Genomic DNA, 24,033 nt, shown 5'->3' with positions numbered 1-24,033 from the left:
GCTAATGTACGCCTACAGAGCACTGCTAATGGTCTGGCAATAAAGCGGTGATCTCATTTATTTGAAGACTTGTTTGACTGATAGTGTAAAACTCAAGTTGTGAACAAATAGCAAGTGTCCATGCTTTTCTATCCCAATCAGATAAATGGTAAATGTCATTGTGATCATATCATCATTGCCTTGGTCGCATCTCTTTACCTAAACACCATCGATGATGATAACGTATCAGGGTCTTGAAGGATTGTGCCATTTCATAGGGTAAGATTTCAACCACTACCCCCTGTCACTCTGTTCTGAGGGACAAAGGGAAACTCAAAAACACAAAATGGGATTGGGCCTTAAAGTGATGGGCAATAGCAGGGCCAGTTTCTAGAAAAATCAACTTAGCACAGAGCAGCCACAGCTCAAACAATACACATCTTATCAAGGTCAGTGCTGACAATAATGCCAAAATCCAGCCTATTTAAATTAACCATTTTCACGCTAACAGTATGCACAGACACACCAGCCCCTACAGTTCTGTCTAAGCTGGTAGATATGTGTCCATCCATCCATGAAAATCAGGAGGCACTATTGTAAGAAGGCTAATCTCTGCAGTGCTTCACAGTTCTAGTGTCCGTGTCGAAGGCTGTCAGTCAGTGTTACCACCGTGCCAAAGACAAAAGGGAGACAGATACTCCTTGATGCAAATACATCCATATGTCTACTTTCTGCTGCATATCCAGGTCTGAGTCATGGTGGCAGGCAGCAGATGTTCTCTCACTGCAGCCACGTTGTCCAGCATTCACAGAGGGATCACGAGGCAATCCAGGCCAGGTGGGACACATTATCCCTCCAGCATACTCTGGTTCCATCCAAGGGTCTCTTCCAATTTCAACATGCCCAGAATTTCCCCAAAGAAAAGCATCCTGATCAGACGCCTGTAGCATTCAGCTTGAGTACTGCAAAGCCAAGGAGCAGAGCTTCTTCTCTGACCTCCATCTGGGCATCTAAGCTCCTAACCCTGACCCGAAAAGTGAGGCCAGACACTCAGTGGGATTGGGGATTGGTCGGGGTGCTTCCTGTGAGCTGGTGAGGATCAGCCATGCTGATACTGGTGAAGTGACACAAACATACTCTCACTCCCTCACACACACTCATTCAAACATATGCCACGGCTAACAACTCACCGGCTCATGATGAGGCTCCGTCTCCTTTCTCAGGGGAGGATCAAACTTCACCTGACCAACTGAGAAAGAGAACGTCAGAGAGAGAAAGGAGGAGGTCAAAGAGAGATAACACAGAGGCAAAGGCATGAGATTGTAGAATACTGTGCACACAAACAGTTAGGCAGTGCTGGTGGCTTCTGTTTTGTTCACTTCGACCTTGTGTATGAACTCACAGTTAATCTCCGACAGCGTCTTTCCCTCCCTGGCGCTCCTGCTGGTGGAACGAATACGATGAGGAACAGAGACCGGAGACTATCAGGAAAGAGAGCGCACACACACAGAGTCAAAACGCTGCTCAAAGAACATACACAGTGTAGTAGTTTACACAGTCCTTGAGAAGATTACAATAGGCCTTAAAAAAATCCTTCTGCTATTTCCTGTGGGTGGGATTTGATGACACAGCAAAACAGCCAGCCGCACTCTGCAACCAGACAACCAAAACATAGCAACACAGTCGACGGGAAACACAAACCTTCCCTGGCAACGACATCAATGTTTCCCCTTAAATCTGTCCTCACGAGTCCCTGTAAGGTCACATAGCCTCTTTATATAAATGCTAGAGGATGTTAGAGGATGTCCATACTTACTTTGATGACATATGTTTTAATGTAGGTGACCCATGTGGCAAACAGCTGACCCCGACAGTCTTGGCACTGCACACTAGCTAATAATCTGCACTGTAACCAATGTCGTGTCCATTAAAATGTATTGAGTCAACTACTGTATGTGATACTAGTAGCTGGAGTCCCCTCTGGTGTTTCATGGCCACTGTGTGCGTACAAACTGGTCATTCACGAATGAAACCACAGCAGCAAATTCTCCTTGACTTCATGTCTCTCGTATTTAATCTTATGATGTAAACTTATCCTTGTAGACAAGCTAAGAACCACAGCAACCTCAAACCATGCTTGTAACGCACCGGCAAAAAACAAACCAAGACAAAAACGCATCAATCAAAACCACATCCGAAACAGACCAGTCACTTTAAAACCACCGTTTATAGGTGTAATCATCACCATAACACAGAACTCATGGTTAGTAACTGTAATGGCAAAGGAAGATGAAGATGGCTGCCATAAGTGACATATCTGAGAACTCCCCACCCCTTGCAAAATGCATCCTGTATCCTGTGTTTCCCAACTGCCAAATCTAGAGATGAGTTTTGATCTTTTAATCAGAGCTGGGTAAAACAATGCTCACTGTCTATTTTAAGATGCTCAGAGCAACAGACGGGAAAATTTACTTTCACTTTCACAGATGTTCAAATATTTTCCCTAAAGTAAAAGTTCCTTCAGCTAATAGGTAACTATCAAACCACAATGTCAACACTGTTTGTTTGAAGAAAAGCTAATGCCTGCACACTTACACCATCCAAGTGTTATCGAAATATTGTCTTTCTCCAACTTCTGTGGCATGGAGTTAGCGTGCAGGTGTTTTTTCTTCATTTACACTGTTTTGTACTTCTTACAGCTACTTGATGTGCGTGTAATTTCTCTCCTTCAACACTATTTGTTGAAATACAACTATTTGTAGCAAATACAACCTAATCTGACTGTGGTCTGGATGCATTATGCTAAAGAGTGTGATGATGTCACGTTTTGGTAGCCATCTTCATGAACCGAGCCATTTCTTTATCAGCCGGCCGCGGCCACAGAACTACAATGAAAAGAGCTGATGTTCAGTGATCTCCTATGGTTCAGCCAAGATGGCAATAATGTTGTCATGGAAGTGGGCATGGGTTATTTTTTTAGTGTGGTCAGTGTGCGTCACTACAAAACTATCGTATTTCTTACAGCCATATAGGTGAAATAAAGGAATAATTTGAAATATTGGGAAATATTGTTTATTCACTGTCCTGCGAGAGTTAGACGGGAAGATTGAGACCACTCTTGTGTGTATGTTAAATATGAAGCTATAGACCAAATTACTGAACGTCCCGCTAACAATAAAAATCACTTCCAGGTGAACACCTGGCAACTGACTTGAATTGCAGAGATACGTGTTTGTAATTTTTGTTGTCATTTTCAGCTGTAACTGTAACATTTAAAGATACAGTGTTAAAACATGATGGTCAGACATACCTGGTGTTCTTTCATGTACTGTGTTGCTTTGCTACGATCTTTGATAAACTAAGGGCGCATTCACACCAGGATAGTCTGGGGGAATCGTTTCGATTGGGCAGGGAATGCCGAAAAATTTCATACCTTCATTTGTTTCGGTTCACTTTCACACTGCACTTTTAAAATCAAACCAAACCGCCTGGACAACGCCACGCAGTTACAACAGCTGCTCATTTGGGGGCGGTACTGCTCTAAACGACCACTGACCAGGACAAAAAAAAGCATGAGGAAGAAGAAAACGCGGCTCATCGACTGGCCAGGACTGAAAACGGAAATCCATTGTGGGTAGCCACAAGAAACTGCGATATATAGTCCTTTAACCATATATCAATAAGCGCCTGCACCTCCTCACTACTCCACATCTGCCCACGAGACATTTTCCAACTTTTTCTTTTTTAACCTCTGCTTCCCCCGGTTTGCGCTGTTGGCTTTGTTTTTTTCTACCCAAAATGCACTGCGTTCTATGTCACTTCCTCTCTTTGGTTTGCTGGATAGTCCGTTTGCATTTCCCACTGTAGGCAAACCGCACCAGGGCTCACTGGCAAGTGAACCGAGACCCCCAGTTTTCAAGCGGACCAGGGTTCGCTCGTTTGGTCCACACCAGAGTTCGAATGAGCATTCACACCACTCCAAACGAACTGAACTATCCGTGGAAGCGGACCAGGGTTTGTTTAAAACGGACTAAATAGCGGCAGTGTAAATGCGTCCTAAGTCTACCAGCCCGGAAGTTAAGCAATGTACTGCTGTGGACATGGGGCTGCACAAAAACATATTTCAGCCACCTAAAAATGCTCACAAGGAAAAAGAAATCTATATCAGTTTAAATGTGCGCTATATTTAGAATATTTTCTCCACATTACCTTACAGCTTAAACCAATCAAGGCAGGAGCAGATCAGGACTCTCATATTCTGCTTAGTAAAATGACTGTTTTCGTCAATGGTGTCTTTGAGATAAAAGCTTCAGTACCCTTTTACAAAGAGCTGACTGATGGCAAGATAAAGCGGTGAAAATATTCTAAATATAGCATACATTTAAAGTGATACTGATTGTTTTAAGTGGGCCTTTTTTAGGTGCCTAAAAACAAACTCACTGAGGCAGCATTTGCTCAGCACCATTTCATTTCATGTACGTGATGCGAGGGTTTTCTATCTGGAAGCTTCTGTCAACAAACATGATTCAGTCTATAGCCAGCAGGTGGTTGGCTTAGCATTGGATAGAGGCCGGAAACAGCTAGCCTGGCTCTGTCAAAGAGAACAAAATTGGTTGTTTTTACACATTAGGTTTTATACAGATGAAAAATGTTGCGTTAATTAGTGAGCTTTAGAGGCGCTATAAGGCAGATCTTGTTCCCTTTGGACAGAGTCCGACTGTTTCCCCCATATACATGAGAGTGGTATCAATCATCTCGTCTGGCTCTTGGCGAGAAAGTGAATAAGTGTATTTCCCAAAGTGAAAACTAGCAACAACAAAAAAAAAACACTACAACAGCCATAAAACAATGGCAGCGTTCTTCAAAAGGCCAAAAATGCATCCATGTGTAAGTAAATTAAATGTTTTAAAACTATGAAAACTGTGAAAACTATATAGTTTTAATTGTATAATTATATTTAAAAAATGCATATAAACAGAAAATCAGTGACATTAAACACAAGTGCTCACTGACATGGTGAACTAATTATTCAACTGCCACAGTAATCCATCAAGGCTCTGATAAGTCGCATGCCGACGGCAGTTTCCATGACAGCAGGAGACACTGAAGTGAATGGAAATCTGTTTGTTCAGTTCTGTGGTCGTCCTCCAAGTGAAAAAACAAATGACAGTATCGTTTGTGTTAGAATGACATCACTGCAGACACCGCAGCCCAAACTGGTACCTTCCTACGGGCCGCAAAACGGGGTGCACGTCGAGCACCGGGGCTTATGGGTAGGAAATGACCCCTGTACTTAAACTGAGGAGGAGGTAGAGGGTGGGGGGTGGAGACAGAAAGATAGCAGAGAAAAGGGAAGGGGGAAAGAAGAAGAGAAAGGTAGAGAGAAAGGAGAAGTGCTACAAGGAGGAAGAGAAGAGGAAAGAGGAAGAAGAGCAGACGAAAAGAGAAGATAAAAGCCAAGGAGAGCAAACAGAGCACAGAGGAGGCGAGGAAGGGAAAGAGGGAGAAGGACAAAGAGCAGAAAGATGAGTCACATGTGCCGGGGAAAAAAGGGACTGAGGTTGTGGAGGGTGAATGGCGGTTGATGAGGGAGGAATTTAAGGAACAAATGAGGAGAGAGAAGGGCACCATTTGAAGGGAAGGAAAAGGAGCGAGATCCAGCAAAAACATAATCACTACTCTGCTGACCCGTCTGCAAGCTTCATGACACGTCTGAAAAGCAAAACCTGAGAAGGTCAAAGGTTACCTCTGGCTCAGGGTCATCGTCGTCAAAGTCATTGAAGGTGCTGTGGTCGGGGTTGTTGGCTTTGTCCAGCAGTTCTATCGCCAGCGTCCTGCTGAGAGGCTGCGACACAAAAGGGTGCTGGAAGAAAGCCAAGAGGGAGACTTCATTATTCATGTGTTCACACTCAGTCTGACCGATATTTAAACACAAAGGTATTAACGTGTTCTAGTGTGACAGGCTGTGACAGATGTTTGGTGTTTTGCTGACCAGCTACTTATCAGAGCTTTCATTCAGTAAATTACCATCTATTGACCGGCCTATTAATCAATGACTAATCACTGTGGCTTTAGTGAGAATGTATTTAACAGCCAACACCCTGTAATTAAATATTATCACAGATGGATTTTATTACTGGCTTCTGTTGTTTACATCTTTATGTTTATGTATTAAACAATAAAGTTTTTATCAGTAGAAGCACACACCTGGTGTGTATGACCCATATTTTATATCTAATAAACCACTGTAGTAATTCATGCTTTGTATAGTTTATTGTGGAAATGGTTTACTCTGTAGTGTGTATCCATAAATACCAGTACAGCTGGGATGGGTAACTACATGGACTAGTATTTCATTGCTCACCTGCAGCAGTTTCTCAGCTGTGGGCCTCTTCTTTGGGTTCTTGGTGAGGGCGAGTTTGACAAAATGGTGGAAGTTATTTGTCCTGTCGTTCAGAAGAAAGAGGGCAAGACAGAGAGAAAAAGAAAATAGGTTTATCTTTTGGTCGGTAACAAGCGAGTATGGTGTTGCATCTGTAGTAAATGTATCTTCATGTATAGTGAGTACAAAACGATATCATGTACAGGGTGGTCTCTTACCACTTGACTTTATCTTTCAACTTGGGAGGCTGGAAATTACTCTTGGTCATTAAGAAGAGAGCCCTGAAGAAAAGGAGAGAGACAAAGATTAAGTCTTTACAGCAGAGAACTAACACATAATGGTGTAAGAGCCTCAAACTATGCTGGTTTATGACAAGATTATAAGATAAAAGCTACCACTGATGCATATACATCTGCCTATTCCATGTTACTTTATACGACACGTTAAAATACTATAGAGGGAAACGCCTTGTTGTTTACAAATACTTCTGGGAAGAAAACCAGCAGAGTTTAGCCACATCATATATCTCACATTTTTCACGTCACTATATCACCGTTTAGACTAATCTGATGTTTGTAAAGTCTATAAACACAATGATTGAACAAACATTACTATTTCTGTGTGCACGTTTTGTAATTAATAACATGGTTATCGTAGATTAGCTGGGCTAACCGTTAGCTGTTAGCCGTTAGCGGTGTCTGTAATAACTCAGTAACTCAAATGGTCTGTGAAAAAAAAAAAATTTCCCAGCGTACGTCTTAGTTACAACATGATTCAGCTAACTAGTTTCATGTCGTATCCGACAACGGGTGGCTTTTAACAGATGACGTCCTGATGTTAGCTTTGCTGCTGTTTGCTCTCCCTGTCAGCTGCAGCCACTGATGCTTTCTAGACATTGTGATTTCCCCAAAACTGAATAAATGCCACACATAGCAACACAAAGATAACTAAGATAGTTAAGTTACAAAGGTAACTAAGATATCTGCTGGAAAAAGTATTTTTTTCATGGACCATTTATTGAGTTACTGAGTTATTACAGACACCGCTAACAGCTAACAGCTAGCGGTTAGCCCAGCTAATCTACGATAACCATGTTATTAATTACAAAACGTGCACACAAAAATACATCAGCTGCATTTCCACTCTGCTAGTATTGCACTATCACAACCCAACCAGGTATTACACACAGACAGACAGACAGACAGACAGACAGACAGACAGACACACACACACACACACACACACACACACACAGACACAGACTCCTCTACCTCATGGGGTGCAGGTCAAACATGGGCGGCTGTAGCTCAGCCAGCTCTATTGCAGTAATGCCCACAGCCCAGATATCACACAGCTGGTTGTAACCTCCTTTCCTCTCTACTGCTGCTACCTCTGGAGCCATCCTGTGGAGAGACAGAGAGAATGAGGGCATGAGAAATACTAAGAATAAAACAAGAAAAAGGGAAAGAATGGGAGTAAAAAGTCTTGTATTGTTTTTTACCAAGTACCAAATCAAGTTTAACAGCTACACACATGAACAAAATGTGAATTTTCTGCAGTATGAGACCCAAAAATGCTTTGGTTTGTTAGGGTTTTGTGAAGGAGTCTGATTCTTCTACAGCTGCCCTAGAAATCGTCAGCTAAAGCAATAAATACATGAAACATGTAGGAAACACACTGTGGTACGTCCCTGTTGTATGACCAATTATACCTGGTTCACACTGTATCATTTTAGCCGTTTTCCCGCTCACTGACAGTTTTCGGAGCTCTCAGACAAAAGCCCCAATTAGACGGAATTTGGCGTCGCAATTCGGTGCTCCAGCGCTATATGAACTGTTCAAAGATACAAGCTGAGGGGCTCACTGATGCATCATAGATGCTCTCCAGATATCTAACATGCTAAACATGTGGACCCGTTGGGGACTTTGTCAGGAAGCTACAGCTAATGAGAGCGCAAGACATGGGTTAAGAACACAGACAAGTGGTGCAGCAGTGCTTCGAAAGGTGTGTGAGCCTGTATATTTGACACTGTATGCAATGTTTCTGTAAGTTATTAGCATAATTACTTACTTGGAACCGTGCTTTATCAATTTTTGACTTTGAGATTTTCTAGTAAGAAACTCCCCCACCAGCCCAAAGTGGTGGTCTGACCCTTGCACCACTTGACATTGAGGATTCCTACTGGTGAAAGGCCTTGCAGTGCTTGTACTGTGTGACCATGTGTCGCTGGTTAGTCATGTTGCGTGAAAACCACAATGACTTCAAGACTCACGATTACAACACATTGAGTTGTGCAGTGTGAACAGTAGAGCGATCTGATGATTTAAAAGTTGTGTAATGTGAAGTAGCTTTAGGCAAACTCCTTCATATTACCTGACGTCAGATGATTTACTGAATTCTCACATTCTCCCCAACTGATCAAAGGGCTCTAACATCCAGTAGGAAGTCGGATTTTTATACAGTTGTTCTGCCTGCATGGATATCCATACACAATATCAAGGGAGCTGATGGAGGAAAAACAAACAACTAACCAGTACGGAGTTCCGATGAACGACTTCCTCTTGGCTAGAGTTGCTGTGATCTGGGCTGATACACCAAAGTCAGCTATGGAGAGAGAAAGGGGTACAGCAGGGAGGAGGAAGGGAGGATGAAGAAAGGGAGAATGTGATCAGGAAGAAATAAATAAAAAGTGGGAGAGTGGGAACAGAAATGATTGTATGACGGGGAGGACGGAGAAGAGAGAGAGAAGGAAACCAAGTCAGCAAATGAGGCCGTTCAGACTCAGTCTCCTGAAGCAGAAGGTGATTGCAGGAGCTCTGCGTGTTCCACTCACCTAGTTTAACATAGCCATTGTCTGTCAGGAGGATGTTGGCTCCCTGTCAGAGACAAACACGCAGCGCATCAGCATCCAACACAAGTTTCACATTTCAGGTCAATTCAAATTAACTTGAGAGGCGCACAGCAGCGATGTTTGCTGCAAAGTGGTTTGTCATTGATCAACACAGCCTGTAGCTATGAATCAATAATCATTCCCCTGACACAAACACCACAAGCTGTGTCGCAGCAATAGTTTAAAGATCAATTATCATTTCAACATCACTGTGTGCTCTTCTCCTCATTAACATGTTAAATTAATGTAGAGGTGATGTTTGAGGCGTCTGTGTTGCCATTGTGCTGAACTACGCTAGCAATATTCAAACAGGAAGTGACTCGGAAAGGCCTTAATAATTTAAAGTTTTGCTGACATGCATATTTCATACAGTGTTCTCCAAACTCACCTTGATGTCTCTGTGCATTTTGCCTTTATTGTGTAGGTAGTACAAACCCTGTAAACAGAATAACAGCAGTTGGTGTTACAGGCGCTTGCAGGAAAAACATAAGCAGAGATCAAAATGACAACAGAGCACTGAAAAACAGAACACAGCTCAATTTTGAAATATTTGTCAAAGAAGATATTTAGATATGCAACTGCTGGTTAAATGAAAATCAGATGTTTGGGAGATTGGCTCAACTTACAGTTGGCACATTGTGTGTGTCTCTGATAGATGACTGGCTCCAGTGTACAATGCTAAACTCTGCAGTGTTTCCTCTCTAATTTTATGCAGCTGTGGTGCTTTGGGGAATAGTGACAGTTTGGTTTCAATATTTGTTTACATCTAATTTATGTTTCAGTTTGAATGGATGATATCTAAATTTTAAAATGCACATGTAGAGCACAGTTTGGTCTTTGGACTGTAACATACAAATCTAATTTCTTTAATAGCTCATGGTAGTTTTCTGACTTTTAGGGCTGCCCCCAACTAAGACTACTCCTAGTCGTTTAGGGTCATTAGTCGACTAGTCGCCTGCACATTTACAATATCAATTCAATTATTAAATGATATATTGCGGTGGTTTGAGTTGAAGGTGTGAGAAAGAATAGTATCAGTAACATTGTTAACACTGTGCTACATTACAGAGAAATACAAAACCGTACTAATGAACCTTCATTAATATAGGCCTATATTTTATCTCCAAGTGCACGTCACACACTGAGCAAGCCGCCTGTTAATGACGCTGTGGGCTAATGGGCATGTAGCTACTTCCATGTTTCAGATGATACGTCATGTTTGTAGTCGACCAATGAAGATGAGTTTACATATCACCTTGGGTTCGTCCTTCACCTTCTCAAAATGATCCCACACTTTGGATTTCCTGCCCGACATGTTATTAACTAGCCTGTGGAATAACCGCAGGTACCAGTCCTGGAAATTAACCTGACTCCTGTCTGACTGCTGAGTGTGGACACTTCCTGTGTCTGTCCTTTCAAATTAAATTCCCAACATGGTCCAGTCATATAGGTTTTGATTTATTTTGATAAGGTGCATCTCCTAACAGAGTTTCACTTTTTGTTTTTCCTGCATTTTGCCAACTAATAACCTTTCTGGTCGACTAACGTTTGGTCGACTGTTTGGGGACAGCCCTACTGACTTTAACTATGTACAGCAAGTAGCTAAGTCTCACTCAGTGGAATCAATGCTAATGTATTAGCATGAAGCTCTAGAGCCAGTGAACAGTTGAGCTTGTTAATGATTTTGGTGTCCATGTTTTTATCATTTTACAGGAAAAGAAAATGAAGAAGTTCAAGCTGAGCAGACATTTAATCTCTCAAGACATGGCCATTAATTTCGTCAAAAATATAATTACACTGACAATTAATATACTGCAAACATTACCTGCAGGGTCTCCCGTGACATGTAGGCTATCTGTGACTCTGACAAAGGCCCGGTTACTGGAGGAGTGAAACAAGATGCAGACAAAGGAAAGGAAAACAGAGAGATGGATATCACAGAGTGACAAAAGGTAAAACACCACAGTTAACATCAAGTGTGTGTGTGTGTGTGTGTGTGTGTGTGTGTGTGTGTGTGTGTGTGTGTGTTTGGGTGCAGGTTGTTCTCACCATGATAGATATCCTGCAGTGAACCTCCTCCACAGTACTCCATACTGATCCATAACTTATCTCTCCTGCACGCACACACAGAGAACAGTCAGTACATCTTCACTCATACAAGCCAGGACTGTGCCCTCACCCATCTGGCTCTGACTGTCTCACACACACACACTAGCTCGTCTCTCGTTTCTCTCTCTGACAAACAAAGAGGCGTGCATGCTATAGTACAAAGCTTTAATATCATCATACATTTGACACACACATATCATACACACACACTTACCGGAGATAACTGCCAAAATAGGCTACGATGTTGGAGTGTTTACAGTCCTTCATCATTATAATCTCCTGCTGGACGACAGCAAAGTCCTCACCTAGAGACAACATGTGTACACACACACAAATTATTTTCATAGTGATAAACTGGTAACATAAAGGTCCAGTGTGTACAACTTAGGTAGATTTAGTGATAGAAATGGAATTTAATATAATAAGTATGTTTTCTTAAGTGTATAATCACCTGACAATAAGAATCGTCCTGTTTTCGATACATTAAAATTTACATACGTAGTGGGTCCTGGTGCACAAAGATTGCCATATCACACCACCATGTTTCTACAGTAGCCCATAATGAACAAACCAAACACTGGCTCTAGATAGGGCCTTTTGTGTTCTCGCTTTCCCCCCATCGGCCACTGTATTTAGCAACTCCTCCACAACGTGCAGCGTCAAAACAACACTGATTTGTAAGCTGAAATTGCTTTATCCAGTGGTTTTACTGGTTTAAATTATTGCGTCTGATTATTTTGGAGAGGAAGAGAACTAGTTTGGCTCCCTGTAAAAACCTCCTGAACACCTGGATCTTTAAGTTATCACTGAAAAAAGGTGAGCAAATGCTGCCGGGCAAGCGGCCCATTTGGAGAAGAAGAAACCTTGGCAGATAATAAAGAGTGGGAAAACCTCCTGAACAATAAACAGTGAATGAATCCTAAGCGAGAGTTCGTGCTTGGCACATAAGAAAAGTTCAGCTGGCTGCAATCTGCAATCCTCACCGCTAGATGCCACAAAATCCCACACACTCCTCCTTTCAGGCTTGACATGGTTGTCATTATTTACATAGCAACAGAGAAGAGGAGAGGTGGGTTTATTCTTTGGATTTGTGTTTGTGTCAGTGTGTGTGTGTGGCTAAAATATGGTGGCAGACTCATGGAGCCAGTGCAAAAAGATGAGAGCAGCAGAGCAGATTTCAACCTATTTTCCTTTTTTAATTTCCACACTTGAAGACCTCAAATATTTAGCAACAGCGCGATGATACATTCCCCCACTTCCTGTGACTCGTTAAGCTTTTTTTCTTATGTTTTCCTTTCTTTACTGGAAGAGCGGAAGAAGGAAACCATGCAGCACTTGAGTGTAGGAAAGAGGTTTATGAAAAGGAGCCTGATGAAGGAAAGAAACGCTAAATAAAAAAAAGTAGGGGGGACAGGAGAAAGGAAAAAGAAGAGAATAGAGGGTGATTGAGATAAAGGTTGATGTCGGGAAGATAGATCAGCAAAAGGGGAGATAAAGGAGGGTAAAGAAAGATGAGATAACTCACCCGGTTCCAGTTTGATGACTTTGATAGCAGCCAGCTCTCCTGTGTTGACATTACGAGCCTATAGGAGGGGAAGAGAGGACATGAGTTATTGAGTTACAGACACCAGGTTTACATGATGTTTAGGAAATCTGACAATCCAGCAAAGAAGCTGAACGTGGCTCAACTTTTGCCACAATGCAATGCGGCATCATCAAACAATGTGTGTTGATAATCAGATAACATGAATGCCGCCTGACATGAAAGAAACTGATTGCAGCTGTGATAACTTGTAAAATCCCGTCCACCTGGTGGTGTAAACTAGTTTTAACTAGTATTTAACCGTCAAACTCATGGATCTGTTGCTCAAAGTGGCCTCCCTGGATCATATTCCATCCTCTCATTAACGCAGCCCCCTGTGGAAAAGGTCATACAGCTATGATGGAGACATGTGCACAGGAGAAACAGCAGGTACGATGGAAAAGTGTAACTAATACTTGAATTTGGAGAGGCTGAATCCCCTTTACAAAAACCTATAATCCATTTGTCAGACACAGAATCCCTCATCCTTTATCTTATCGACACATCTGATGCTTTTAAATGCAGAATCAGCATCAGAAACACACTGATGTATTTGTCCTGAATTACGAATGCTATGTTTCTAATACAACTAGCAAGAATGCTAATTATTCAATGTGTTATCCCCAGCCAATTCAAAGCAAATTCCAAATACCACAATTCATGCATAGCTCATTCACAGCTCATTCACAACCCACGGTCAGATAAGGCGGGGTGACGGAGGAATGTGTCGACTTCAACAGGAAATCAAGATGGTTTTTCCTGTATTCCTGAAAAGCTGACATTTGTCGTAAAGCGGGATTTGTGCAGGATACTGGGGCTGATTGTCTATAAATAGCTGAGCTGTGTTTACATTTAGCAGCAGCGCTGGCGAGGCGGGAGGGGAATTCTATATGAAATACACATGAATAAAAGATGGCCTTTCAGAGGGGACATGAATTGCTTCTCTCAGGCCAAGAATGTGCGAGTGTGTGACATTGCAGAAGTATGTGTGTGAGAATGAGAGAGCGTGTGTGTGTGTGAGAGAGAAAGACACTTAAAGTGAACTGATAGAACCAAGACTTTCAGCTTTTGACACAAAATAAGAGCTTCAACACCATGAACATCCTGAAGTTATGTGTCATGCCTCAAACACTTGTGGTGTCAGAGCAGAGACCAACAGATACAGAGACGCCCCCATCCACCCTGATGCTGGCTGCTGCCTCACCTGCATATTTATTTATTTTTACATTAGAGGGGAAAACATGACATTTCACATTCTGGCCTGTTCACTTTATTGGACAGGTGGAGGATAAACTCTTTTATAAGAATATAAAAAAGCCACTGGTATTTGAATCAATTCCATTTTGATATTATCACACGAGGACAGAGATTTTCTGCAAATAAAAAAATATAAGGAGCATTTCAATTTCCGTTCTTAGACGTTTGTACTAAGTGACTTCATCTCGATAAAGACAAGACTAAAACTACTTAGAATATATGTAGGGCTGCACCTGACTGAGAGTTTAAACAGGGTTCGCCAAGACGTTTAGGGTGACAGCTACCCTCATGTAATACAGTCAGTAGCCAAGAGAGCTCTACTAAGTTCTAACTATGCTAACGAGGGATTGAAATGTGCTGACGCTACACATCAAACAAAAGCCGGAAACTTTCACATGAAGTTGCTGTGAGCTGTAAATTCACCACTTCTAAGCAGAAGGCAGAAGATGACGTTATCTCGGGGCCTGACAGGGCAATGCATCTGTTCCTCCAGGCAGCTGCCTTTGTCTCACTCTGACTCACTGTAGGTCTGGGTCCGCAGCTGCCTGTACTGAAGAGCAGCATGAGAGCGAGGAGTGCTCACTCTGCAGCAACACCAGTGGGCACCGCAACACTGCCAGAAATACATTGCATAGTGACTGACAAAAACAAAAAAGAATCGGCTGCTTGACTTGAAGAATCTCAAGTCAGTCGAGGGGTCTCCATTACTGAAGCCGCAGAGAAAGCCATTCGGTGGCTTTAGGTAAAGAGGGTGAGCTGTGGATTGCTGTTGCTGGGACTTGATCAACCCCGGATGGGTCACCTGGGTGAGGGGGTCTGATGTTGAAAGACCTGAAACCCCCTCTGACCCTGGGAACATCACTGGTGATGCATCTCAGTGCATCCTAGAGATGTATCTTGAAACCAACTGATGATTAAAAAGTGCTGGGGGCGCTTATCCCTCTTGCCCAGGGCAGTGATTCTCTGTGGCACTATACCAAAACGTCCATGAAACGTTCTCTAATTCAATTATTTAAATTATCATGACATGAAATCATTCAACACATTGTATTCTATTTGAAAACAATCTGAACCTGCCTTTCATTTAGCCTATGTAAGCTCTTAGAGTAAAACACTTGACTTCACACCTCTTTTGAAATGTGTGTGTTCTGAAATGCACTTCAAATTAGCCCTTATCTCTTGATCTGCCTTTTATATTTTGTTTAGGTACAGTGTTACCTGCAGCTAACTGAACTGAAGTCAGCTGCATTGTTATGTGGGTATTCTGTGCTGAGATGCTGCAGATACTTTTAATACATGTCTAATATCTCTTACACATTTCTCGTGTTTTGCTTTTTCAAATAATTAAGACTACAGAAGCATAAAAAAAAAGGCTAAGTCAAATCATTCCAAAGGACGTACACGAGTGGGTCCACTTCCCGCTATATTTTCTACAGCAGTGTATGGGTCACGGACGGTCCGGCACAGAGCTTTTATTCTGAGATGTTTCCTGCTGTAGAGTGAGGAGTAATGGACAGCTACTTGAGATAGACAGCAAACCAGCTCGATGACATGACAACACACGTATGACGCTGAATATGGACCTTGAACTAAATCTGAAATCTGAACCCTGTGGCTGGACCAGTCGGGAACCACTGCTCTACAGTATCTTGTAAGGGGTCCTTGGCTGAAAAACAACTGAGAACCTCTGACCTAGAGGTCTGAAACGCTCAATATGTACACCCAATGTCTCTTGTTTGAGTCCAGCCACAGACCTTTGTTGCATGTCATCCACCATCTCTCTCTTCCTCATTTCCTGTAAGCTCTATACTAAAAAAAGAAATACAACAAAAATACCAGATAAATGCTTAAAAATCAAACGTGCTGTACATTAGAAGGACAAACTTTAGCTTTAATTAAAGGAAGGCTTGCAGCACTGGCTTCATCACTGCACCTAACCTACTGCAGTATCATCATGAGAAGTTTTGAGAAATGTCAAACTCCATTTAAGTTCTCAGTTATAGGATGATGCATTATGTGCAGACTGTACTGCTTAGTCAGCACAAGCAGTGATAGCCACCATGGCTTGAGGGAAAAAGAAAAAATGGCACCAACAGAACCTCAGATTTCACTAACAAGGCAGTACTGCCCACACAAGAGCACTGCAGAAACACAACAGCCAAGAGAAGACACAATAAAACAAAGAACTCAAGGATAACCACAAGAAAAACAACTGCACTATCAAAATGAATCAGTGATATTAAAAGGCAAGAGCAGATTTTTTTTTGGTTTTGTCTAACAGGAAGGCAAAAGACTGTCTCAAGAGGAAGATCAAGTGAAGAACAAGAACAGAGGCAAAGGGGAACGACAAGAGGCCGACCCACGCCAACACAAAGCTGCAGCGGGAGGGAGGAGATACAAAGAGACGCAAAGACAGAAGCCGAGTGGAGAGTAGAGACAGTGTGTCTTTAGTCAGCAGACAGAGCAGAGATGACTCATAGCGTTCGGTGCCACAGTTAGTGGCAACAACACACAGCCTGACTCGACTCGACTGAAACATGCCGTCTAGTGTGACCCAAGGGTTGCAAGTTTGATCAATGACTAACTAGCAAAGAAACAAATCACATTACCTGCACTCGTGTGCTAATAATGGTGGCTGAGATTTTCACAGTACGATATCTCAGAAAATATCAGGGTTTCATATAGTATATGGTGAAAATACTAATATAATCATCAGTTACAACAAAAGGTTTTTTTTGGTTGAATGAACCTTGCCCTGTTTGGTTTGGTTCAATTGAACTCAAGTTTCTTTGCCCCCTAAGTGCAGGGCGTTTGTGCAGGTGTGAACACAGCAATCACACTCAGGTGCGCACCAAAACAACCAGACAGAGACCTTCTTGAAGAGGTGGTCTCGGTCCGGTTACAAATGAAGTCTGGTGCGGTTCGTTTGTGGTGAGAAGGTGTTCCGACCTGGATCTGAACCAACTGCAGTCACATGACACATTGTTTGGGTTAAACATGAGCATGTTCCAGTCCTGGAGGATTATTAATGTGCACCTCCTCCTGTACTGCCTTAATATGCACATTCAGCACATCCAATGCATCAAAACATTGTTTTCTAGTTGGAGCCGCGCCTCGTTTTCAAACTGTATGGTTTGACTAAAATGAACAATGACAGCAATATAGTCCACGATGAGCAGCGCTAAAATTAACCTGCGTAGTTGTCCCTCCATTGTGACATTATAAAGTGTCACATTTATCTTGCAAGTGTACTCTTCTTCAACGTTTGCTTTACTTCCTGGATTTTTATGCTGCTGTCCCTGATTCAGACCAAAGCAAGACGACTCTAGGTCTGAAAGCACCCTACAAACCCTCTATTTTTAAATTAAAGTAGTCTGACAGGCAACTGAGCAGATTCTTCATGCACGTGGTATAATAACAATAAATTTTCATACCATGATATATGCTCTCACAGTATATCGTTACAACCCTAGTGCTAATGAATACGATCACAAATTTTTATCCTTATCCCATTCTCGGAACCCATCGGCTGTGTTCAGCGTCTGACTTCTGGCAGACGGCAATACAGCCTCTGGGGGCAGGCCTCTGGTTTTTTGGCATTCCGGTTTGATTTGGGCGGAGGAGGCGAATTTCCGTTTCCGACTTCCGTTTATATATAAGTAAATATGCTGAACCATTGCGATGGATTCAGAGCTTGCAGAGACGCCAATTACGTTCCACCTTGTTAGTTCACTGCACGGACCGTTTAACCTGGCAACAACTGCAGCTGGCTCAAACGTGATTGGTCAATATCACGTGGACTACAAACAGCCTACAAACGAAAACCAGAGCTCTTCCACTCTTCTTCCGGAGGCAAGATCTCCGGGGTTTGCCTACAGACTTTACATTCACTGAATGTAGAGTCTGTATAGAGACTACCCTTATCCAAACTCAACTTCTGCGCCAATCAGTGCAATTCCTAAAATGCTCCAGTCCATTAAATCCAATCAGTTTTCTTGTACAAATAAATAAACGCAATATTAAAAATGCCATAACACGGCAGACAATCTATCATTCTCGACATTTCAGAAACATCTATTAAGTGATAAAGCGATAACTGAACAAACACTGATCTACCAAATCATCAAACAAACAAACCACTGAATAGAAAGCTGTTTCTTATTAGTTACATTTAATGGTTGTAAAAACAAAAGTTATTCTGCTCATTTTGATTTATTCTGGGTGACAACTCCAAATCTAACAGCTGAAATGCCATGTGAATGTATGACTGATGAGAATACCAGTACACTGACAAAGCCTGGGAGGGTGACTGTTACATGTTGAGGCACAGATGACTGGGCGTGACCGTGACACAGGGCAACAGGAAAGTGATTAAGGATGCCATGTTGGGAACAGAGCTCACTATTCTTAAAAAAAAATATATTTATTTATTGATACTTCTGTCAATTCAGCAACAGAGTATTTGTATTGATACCGAAACAATACAGCGAGGCAAGTATTTTTCCTTTTACAAAGAGGCCTACGGTTGTTTAGGAACTTATAATAAATTTAAAAAATGAAAATTATCTTAAAAAGCGACCAGCCAATTTAGAAGGCAGGAGCAGGGAGTTGTTTCCATGCATCGTATTGCCAGATGAGCACAAGCTTGGTGTGGGCTTCTACTACTGTAACACAGTAACGGAGAGACTTAGCTCATATCCATCATTAACACCTCTATTAGGCTGCGTGAGAGAGAGAGAGAGTGTGTGTGTGTGTGTGTGTGTGTGTGTGTGTGTGTGTGTGTGTGTGTCATATACTCAGCATATGGCCCGCTCAGTGGAGGATCAGTGTGGCATTTCACTCTCTCCTCTCTCTGACCATGAAAAACAAACAAGACCAGCCCAAGCACAAAACACCTCAACATGCTAATCATCCCACTCAGCGGGAGCTGTAATCCATCACCTACTGTAAGAACACACAAACGGGGACATCGTTTGGTTTCGTTCTTAGGTCGCTGGCTTATTGCACTTTGCACGAGTGTTCCTTCACAACAGCTCTGACACACTCTCGTATCATTTACAGTTAATCTGGTCTTGTGAGGATGACTCCTGGCGGGTGACTCGTCTGATAAGGTCAGGGGTCACCTCAGGTTAGTGGTCCTTGTAGCAGAGATGAGTCACCTCAGGTCACAGGTTCATGTCTGAGGATTCACCCACTTACTCTCTGATGACCTGCTGGTGATGGGAGTCAGTGAGGACTTTCACTTGTTTTTTTTGTTTGTTTTTTGGAATTATGCAGAATAAACTGACCGATATCCTCAGTCATACTCTGGATGGTTTGTTGTGATACTGCAACATGCAACTTTTCACTATTTCATAAACTTTGTTAGATACAGCGATTTAAAAAAAAAAAAATCTAATTAATGACATGCTCTCTGATTAATTAATCTAAATGAATCACATACATGATTTTTTTGACTTATGGGCATAAAGGGTACGTTAGGTACATATTAGACTCACAAGTCAGTCTTTAGACGCTTTGCTTAACTAAAGACTGATGACTTTCTCCCTGATTTTGTGTTTAGATGGGCAGATACAATTTCAGAGTTTAAAAAAACTCCCTACGTTGCAAAACCAATAGTAAATTTGCAGGGCACTCCTTCGGTGGCTTGCTGAACTCTTGTGCTTGTAAACATAGTCCCACTAGAAACACGTGTAGTGGTACAAAATGGCTCAGCCGCGCTTGCAGAAAACGCCGTCAAAGTTAGTGGATGTTTGTCGCGTTTGCGGCGACACATTCTCGTCAACTAAAAGACAACAAACATAATCTTTTACAAGGCCATGACTCATATATATATATATATATATATATATATATATATATATATATATATATATATATATATGCACATATATCTCACATTTTTCACATCACTGTATCACCTTTTAGACTAATCCGATGTTTGTAAAGTCTATAAACACAATGATTGAACAAACATTACTATTTCTTAGCCGTTAGCGGTGTGTGTAATAGGTAATAACTCATTAAACCGTCCGTGAAATTTTTTTTTTTTTCAGCGGATATCTTAGCTACAACATGATTGAGCTAGCAAAGCAGTTTTGTGTTGCTATGTGTGGCATTTATTCAGTTTTGGGAAATCACGATGTCTAGAAAGCATCAGTGGCTGCAGCTGACAGGGACAGCTAACAGCAGCAAAGTTAACATCAGAATGTCATCTGTTAAAAGCCTCCTGTTGTCGGATACGACATGAAACTACTCCAGTTAGCTCAATCATGTTGTAACTAAGACATCTGCTGGAAAAAAATATTTTCTTCACGGATGAACACACATTTGATAAAACGGAGTTTAATCTCTCGGCATCCATTTTCAAGCTCTCTGTGTGTTTGTTTCCTTGCGGACGAGAAAAGGGGGAGCGCACATTTCCGAGAAGGCGTGTCCTTTTCAAAAATGCAAGAGGTGTTGCTTTGTTGCCGGCCGTTTTCGCCGGTGTGTTAAACACACTTTAGAAAGGAGTGTCCCCAGACTATCAGAAGGCGGAGATCTCTGATTGTCTGGTGGCGAGACTAAGTACATATTGAGTCCATGCCAGACATATTTTGACAGATTAAACAATAAAAACTTAAGAAATTGGTTTAAATTCATTACGGACACTTCAAATTAGAGATTAAACTTTCAATTTAACCAAAATGTTTTCACTTTCATTGGGGAAGGATGTAATAAAATGTCTGAAAAGCAGATTTGGTGGGTTTAATAAGGTCGTTTACCTTGGTTCCGAGAAATCTTTCAGAACACCCTATGATAAACTCTATGAATGAAATTTTAGCAAGCTCATTAATGTCTCTCTCATCCTGGTTACCTTCTCTCCTGTGACGGTGTCACACATTATGTGGGACGACTTGGAAAACTTCCCTGCTCAACTTTCCGTTGTGATTCTGATCTCACGCTCACTTACCGTCTCATCATCAGTCTGTCTCTTGACATTTTCAAGCCCTTATTTAAACAGACAAGTTCACTAACGGTTTTTACTTCTAACAACTGCCGGGGGGTTATTCACACTCACTTACATGTGTAGAAGCAGCCAGAGCCTTCTGCTGAGAGCCACAGAGCAGCTCCACCACAGTGGGTCGGGGTGTTAAGGCCTGAGGCAGTAACTACTGCAGGAGTTGTTTATTCACTTCCTCCAACAAGATTTTTCAGAGAGATTTGAGGCTTTAAACCGGTGACCTTCCAATCACAACCATGCCTCTCTGACCTTTAAAATAACCATGCAACTTTGGTGTTTTGCTAGCTTTCTACTCACTTACTGGCATTACATCGTAACACATGCTGACATGCATTTTACAATTTTTATATTTTGTACTTCCCAGTGAGCACACCGCCCAGGTCTCGTATTCAAAATAAATCTTATCATTCCCTCCAAGGAACTGAAATGTCAACAATTTATGGCTATCACCTATTTGCAAAAGCATCTTTTAATTAGTATAAATTGAGTGTAAAACGTAATTCGTCATTTTTCGTCACAATGCTGAAGGCACAACTCTGCCACTTGTTTTTCCAACAGAGCTCAGCCTTAACAGCCACACAGCTCAACCATTAGTGACACATGGCCCCAGGAGGGGAACAGGTGAGGCGAAAATGCAGTGAAGCATTTTTAATTAGCACACCTGTCTTCCAACAAAATAACCACTCGCTCAAGCAAAACACTCACAAAACACAGTCATCCAAAACCTCTTAGGGACACTTTAATTCAGCAAAGCAGCTTTACCTTTAAGCTCTCAACGCCTTCTTCCATACACTGCGAAATCATCCACCCAGTGGAGTCATTGAACCCAGCATTCACTACTGAGATCCTTCTTTCTTAAAGCAAGTGTTGCCAGTTGCAGCATTATGGCATTTGTTTCCAATACAGCTCAACTGGGCTGACAGCAAAAAACTGATATGGAATGAGTGAAATCAATGCCAGAGGCAAGACAGAAAAAAAAATCACAGCGCTACTGCTGGTTAGTTTGAAAGTGAATCCTGAAACAACTTGAACTCATCACCCGGCTCTTTTAAATTATGCTACATAATTTGAGAACATACTTGAAACAAGTTTGAGGTTAGTGATTCAACAACCAAGTAATCTTACGCTCTACCAAAGTTGCATTTGATGAATGTGACTAATTCTCCCTCTGTGCCAGTGGCATCCACATTTGGTGTTGGCCTGTGAAGTCACATACCACACACTTCACACACTGCTGCTACTCTGACCCACCCAAACAGCGTGTGTGTACAAATGCACGTACAGTGCGTAGTTGCTGTTACAGAAGAGTCAGAAGTGGGGAAACACATTTTTTTCCCACATCACGAGCAGCGACAGGCCAAACAACACACATAAATATCCCTGCCACCCTTCAGTGTTCATGTAAATGTTTCCTCAAAAGCATTCAGCTGGTTATACACAATTATTTAGTCCAAGTCAGGTTTGAGCACTCACAACTCCATCACATGAGGGCACAATCTCAAAATAGGAATTGGCACTTGTGCTAACATGGTGCCAAGATTTCTCAGTTCAGCAGCAGCAGCAGCAGAGTTATACCCCGGCAGAGGTATGAACACCAAGGTGCTCAAAACAAGCCACAAAGACTTAATCACTACCTGGTTACCAGTGATGAGGCAGACTCTCTAATTGATTTGGGTGTCAGCCAAAATGGACATGTCCTCATCCATAAAGATTTCTACGCATTATTGCACTTACAATGCAGGGATTCAGACCCTGGTGACTGACAGTAGCAGCTCCTCTAATTCAGAGGAGTAAAACCTGCTGAGTGAAGCGTTTCCAGTTTAAAAGCAGCAACACAGAGCTGTAAATGTGTGTTTGCAGGGGAAGGCCCACAGACTTCTTCACCTGTCACACCATTATTCCTTTTGTGTGGACCCACCCTGCAGAGAAGTGTCACACAATTCACCATCTGCACTGGAGATATTTTGCAAACCAGCTGCTTATCCTTGAAGACATTTTGTTAATCACTTCGTACAGTAAAAAAACAAAGGAGCAAATACATACTTCTGGGTCTTGTATTTAACAATATTAACATGGATAAACTGTACTTTAAATAGCTGGTTAAGCCCTGGCTGAAGATAATGTTGGCTTGGCCGTTTGTTAGCCAAAATACATTAAGGGCTTTGAGCAGGAGATTGTCATGTCACCTCTGACAGGCTATGAAGAGGACTGACTATGGAATATATAACTATTGGCTGTGAATGCATCTGTGCGACCTTGAGTTCAGTCTACACTTAACATCAGTACTTGATTGGGGGCTATTTGAGTTCCCTGTTTCTGGGCCTTTAAAGGTACAGCCAACTGTGCAGAACTTTCAAAACCGGCACTACAAAGCTGGTTATCAACTTGTTCAGTCAACTGTGGGTTTTTCTGTCCAGCCATGAGCGCGTTCATGTGAAAGAGGCGGAGCTGTTCATTATGAGCGACATCATCAGAACCATGAATGAAGCAGACTGCTGTAAATCATATGAGATAAAATGGTAGCGAAGCAAAGCTGCAAAGCTTCTGGAGACAGTAAAAGGTCATAAAACATACTCTGTAATCTTATCACGGAAATGTAGAAATACTGAAAATACTATCCATGTGTAGGTACCATTAGGCTTTAGGTGGCATTAGTATAGAGTATTCTTTGTTTTTGACATGGATGATGATGAATATGTCACATAAAACACCAGACTGTTTCTGCTACTGAAGTACAGGGTGTAAAAGTATCCTAGTTAAGGACTGTTGAGGTCAAGCTGACTGAATTTATAATAAATGGAGCCCAGTAACAGTGTGTGGATTATTTGTTT

The 24,033-nt window shown here is 41.9% G+C and overlaps 1 protein-coding gene across 7 annotated transcripts in view; it reads right to left on the bottom strand.

The window, feature by feature from the left end:
• LOC125903824 (mitogen-activated protein kinase kinase kinase kinase 3-like) overlaps positions 1 to 24,033 on the bottom strand; it is a 60,896-nt gene that overhangs the window by 29,005 nt on the left and 7,858 nt on the right. For 4 of the 7 annotated variants that reach the window (XM_049600984.1, XM_049600987.1, XM_049600985.1 and 1 more), the window contains exons 2-14: positions 12,886 to 12,943; positions 11,575 to 11,665; positions 11,301 to 11,365; positions 11,077 to 11,132; positions 9,640 to 9,687; positions 9,195 to 9,237; positions 8,893 to 8,965; positions 7,633 to 7,764; positions 6,580 to 6,642; positions 6,344 to 6,425; positions 5,726 to 5,842; positions 1,382 to 1,460; positions 1,170 to 1,228 (exon numbers count right to left, since the gene is read on the bottom strand). In XM_049600984.1, coding sequence (XP_049456941.1) covers positions 1,170 to 1,228; positions 1,382 to 1,460; positions 5,726 to 5,842; positions 6,344 to 6,425; positions 6,580 to 6,642; positions 7,633 to 7,764; positions 8,893 to 8,965; positions 9,195 to 9,237; positions 9,640 to 9,687; positions 11,077 to 11,132; positions 11,301 to 11,365; positions 11,575 to 11,665; positions 12,886 to 12,943 — 966 coding nt within the window. Of the gene's footprint in view, positions 1 to 1,169; positions 1,229 to 1,381; positions 1,461 to 5,202; positions 5,278 to 5,725; positions 5,843 to 6,343; positions 6,426 to 6,579; positions 6,643 to 7,632; positions 7,765 to 8,892; positions 8,966 to 9,194; positions 9,238 to 9,639; positions 9,688 to 11,076; positions 11,133 to 11,300; positions 11,366 to 11,574; positions 11,666 to 12,885; positions 12,944 to 24,033 lie in introns of all 7 variants that reach the window. The other 3 variants (XM_049600981.1, XM_049600982.1, XM_049600986.1) reach the window with 1 other exon arrangement.

The sequence above is a fragment of the Epinephelus fuscoguttatus genome, linkage group LG16, assembly GCF_011397635.1.
Source record: "Epinephelus fuscoguttatus linkage group LG16, E.fuscoguttatus.final_Chr_v1".
NCBI classification, from domain to species: domain Eukaryota; kingdom Metazoa; phylum Chordata; class Actinopteri; order Perciformes; family Serranidae; genus Epinephelus; species Epinephelus fuscoguttatus.
Note: the sequence above shows the minus strand (reverse complement) of the source record. Positions and strands in the feature narration are given on the sequence as shown.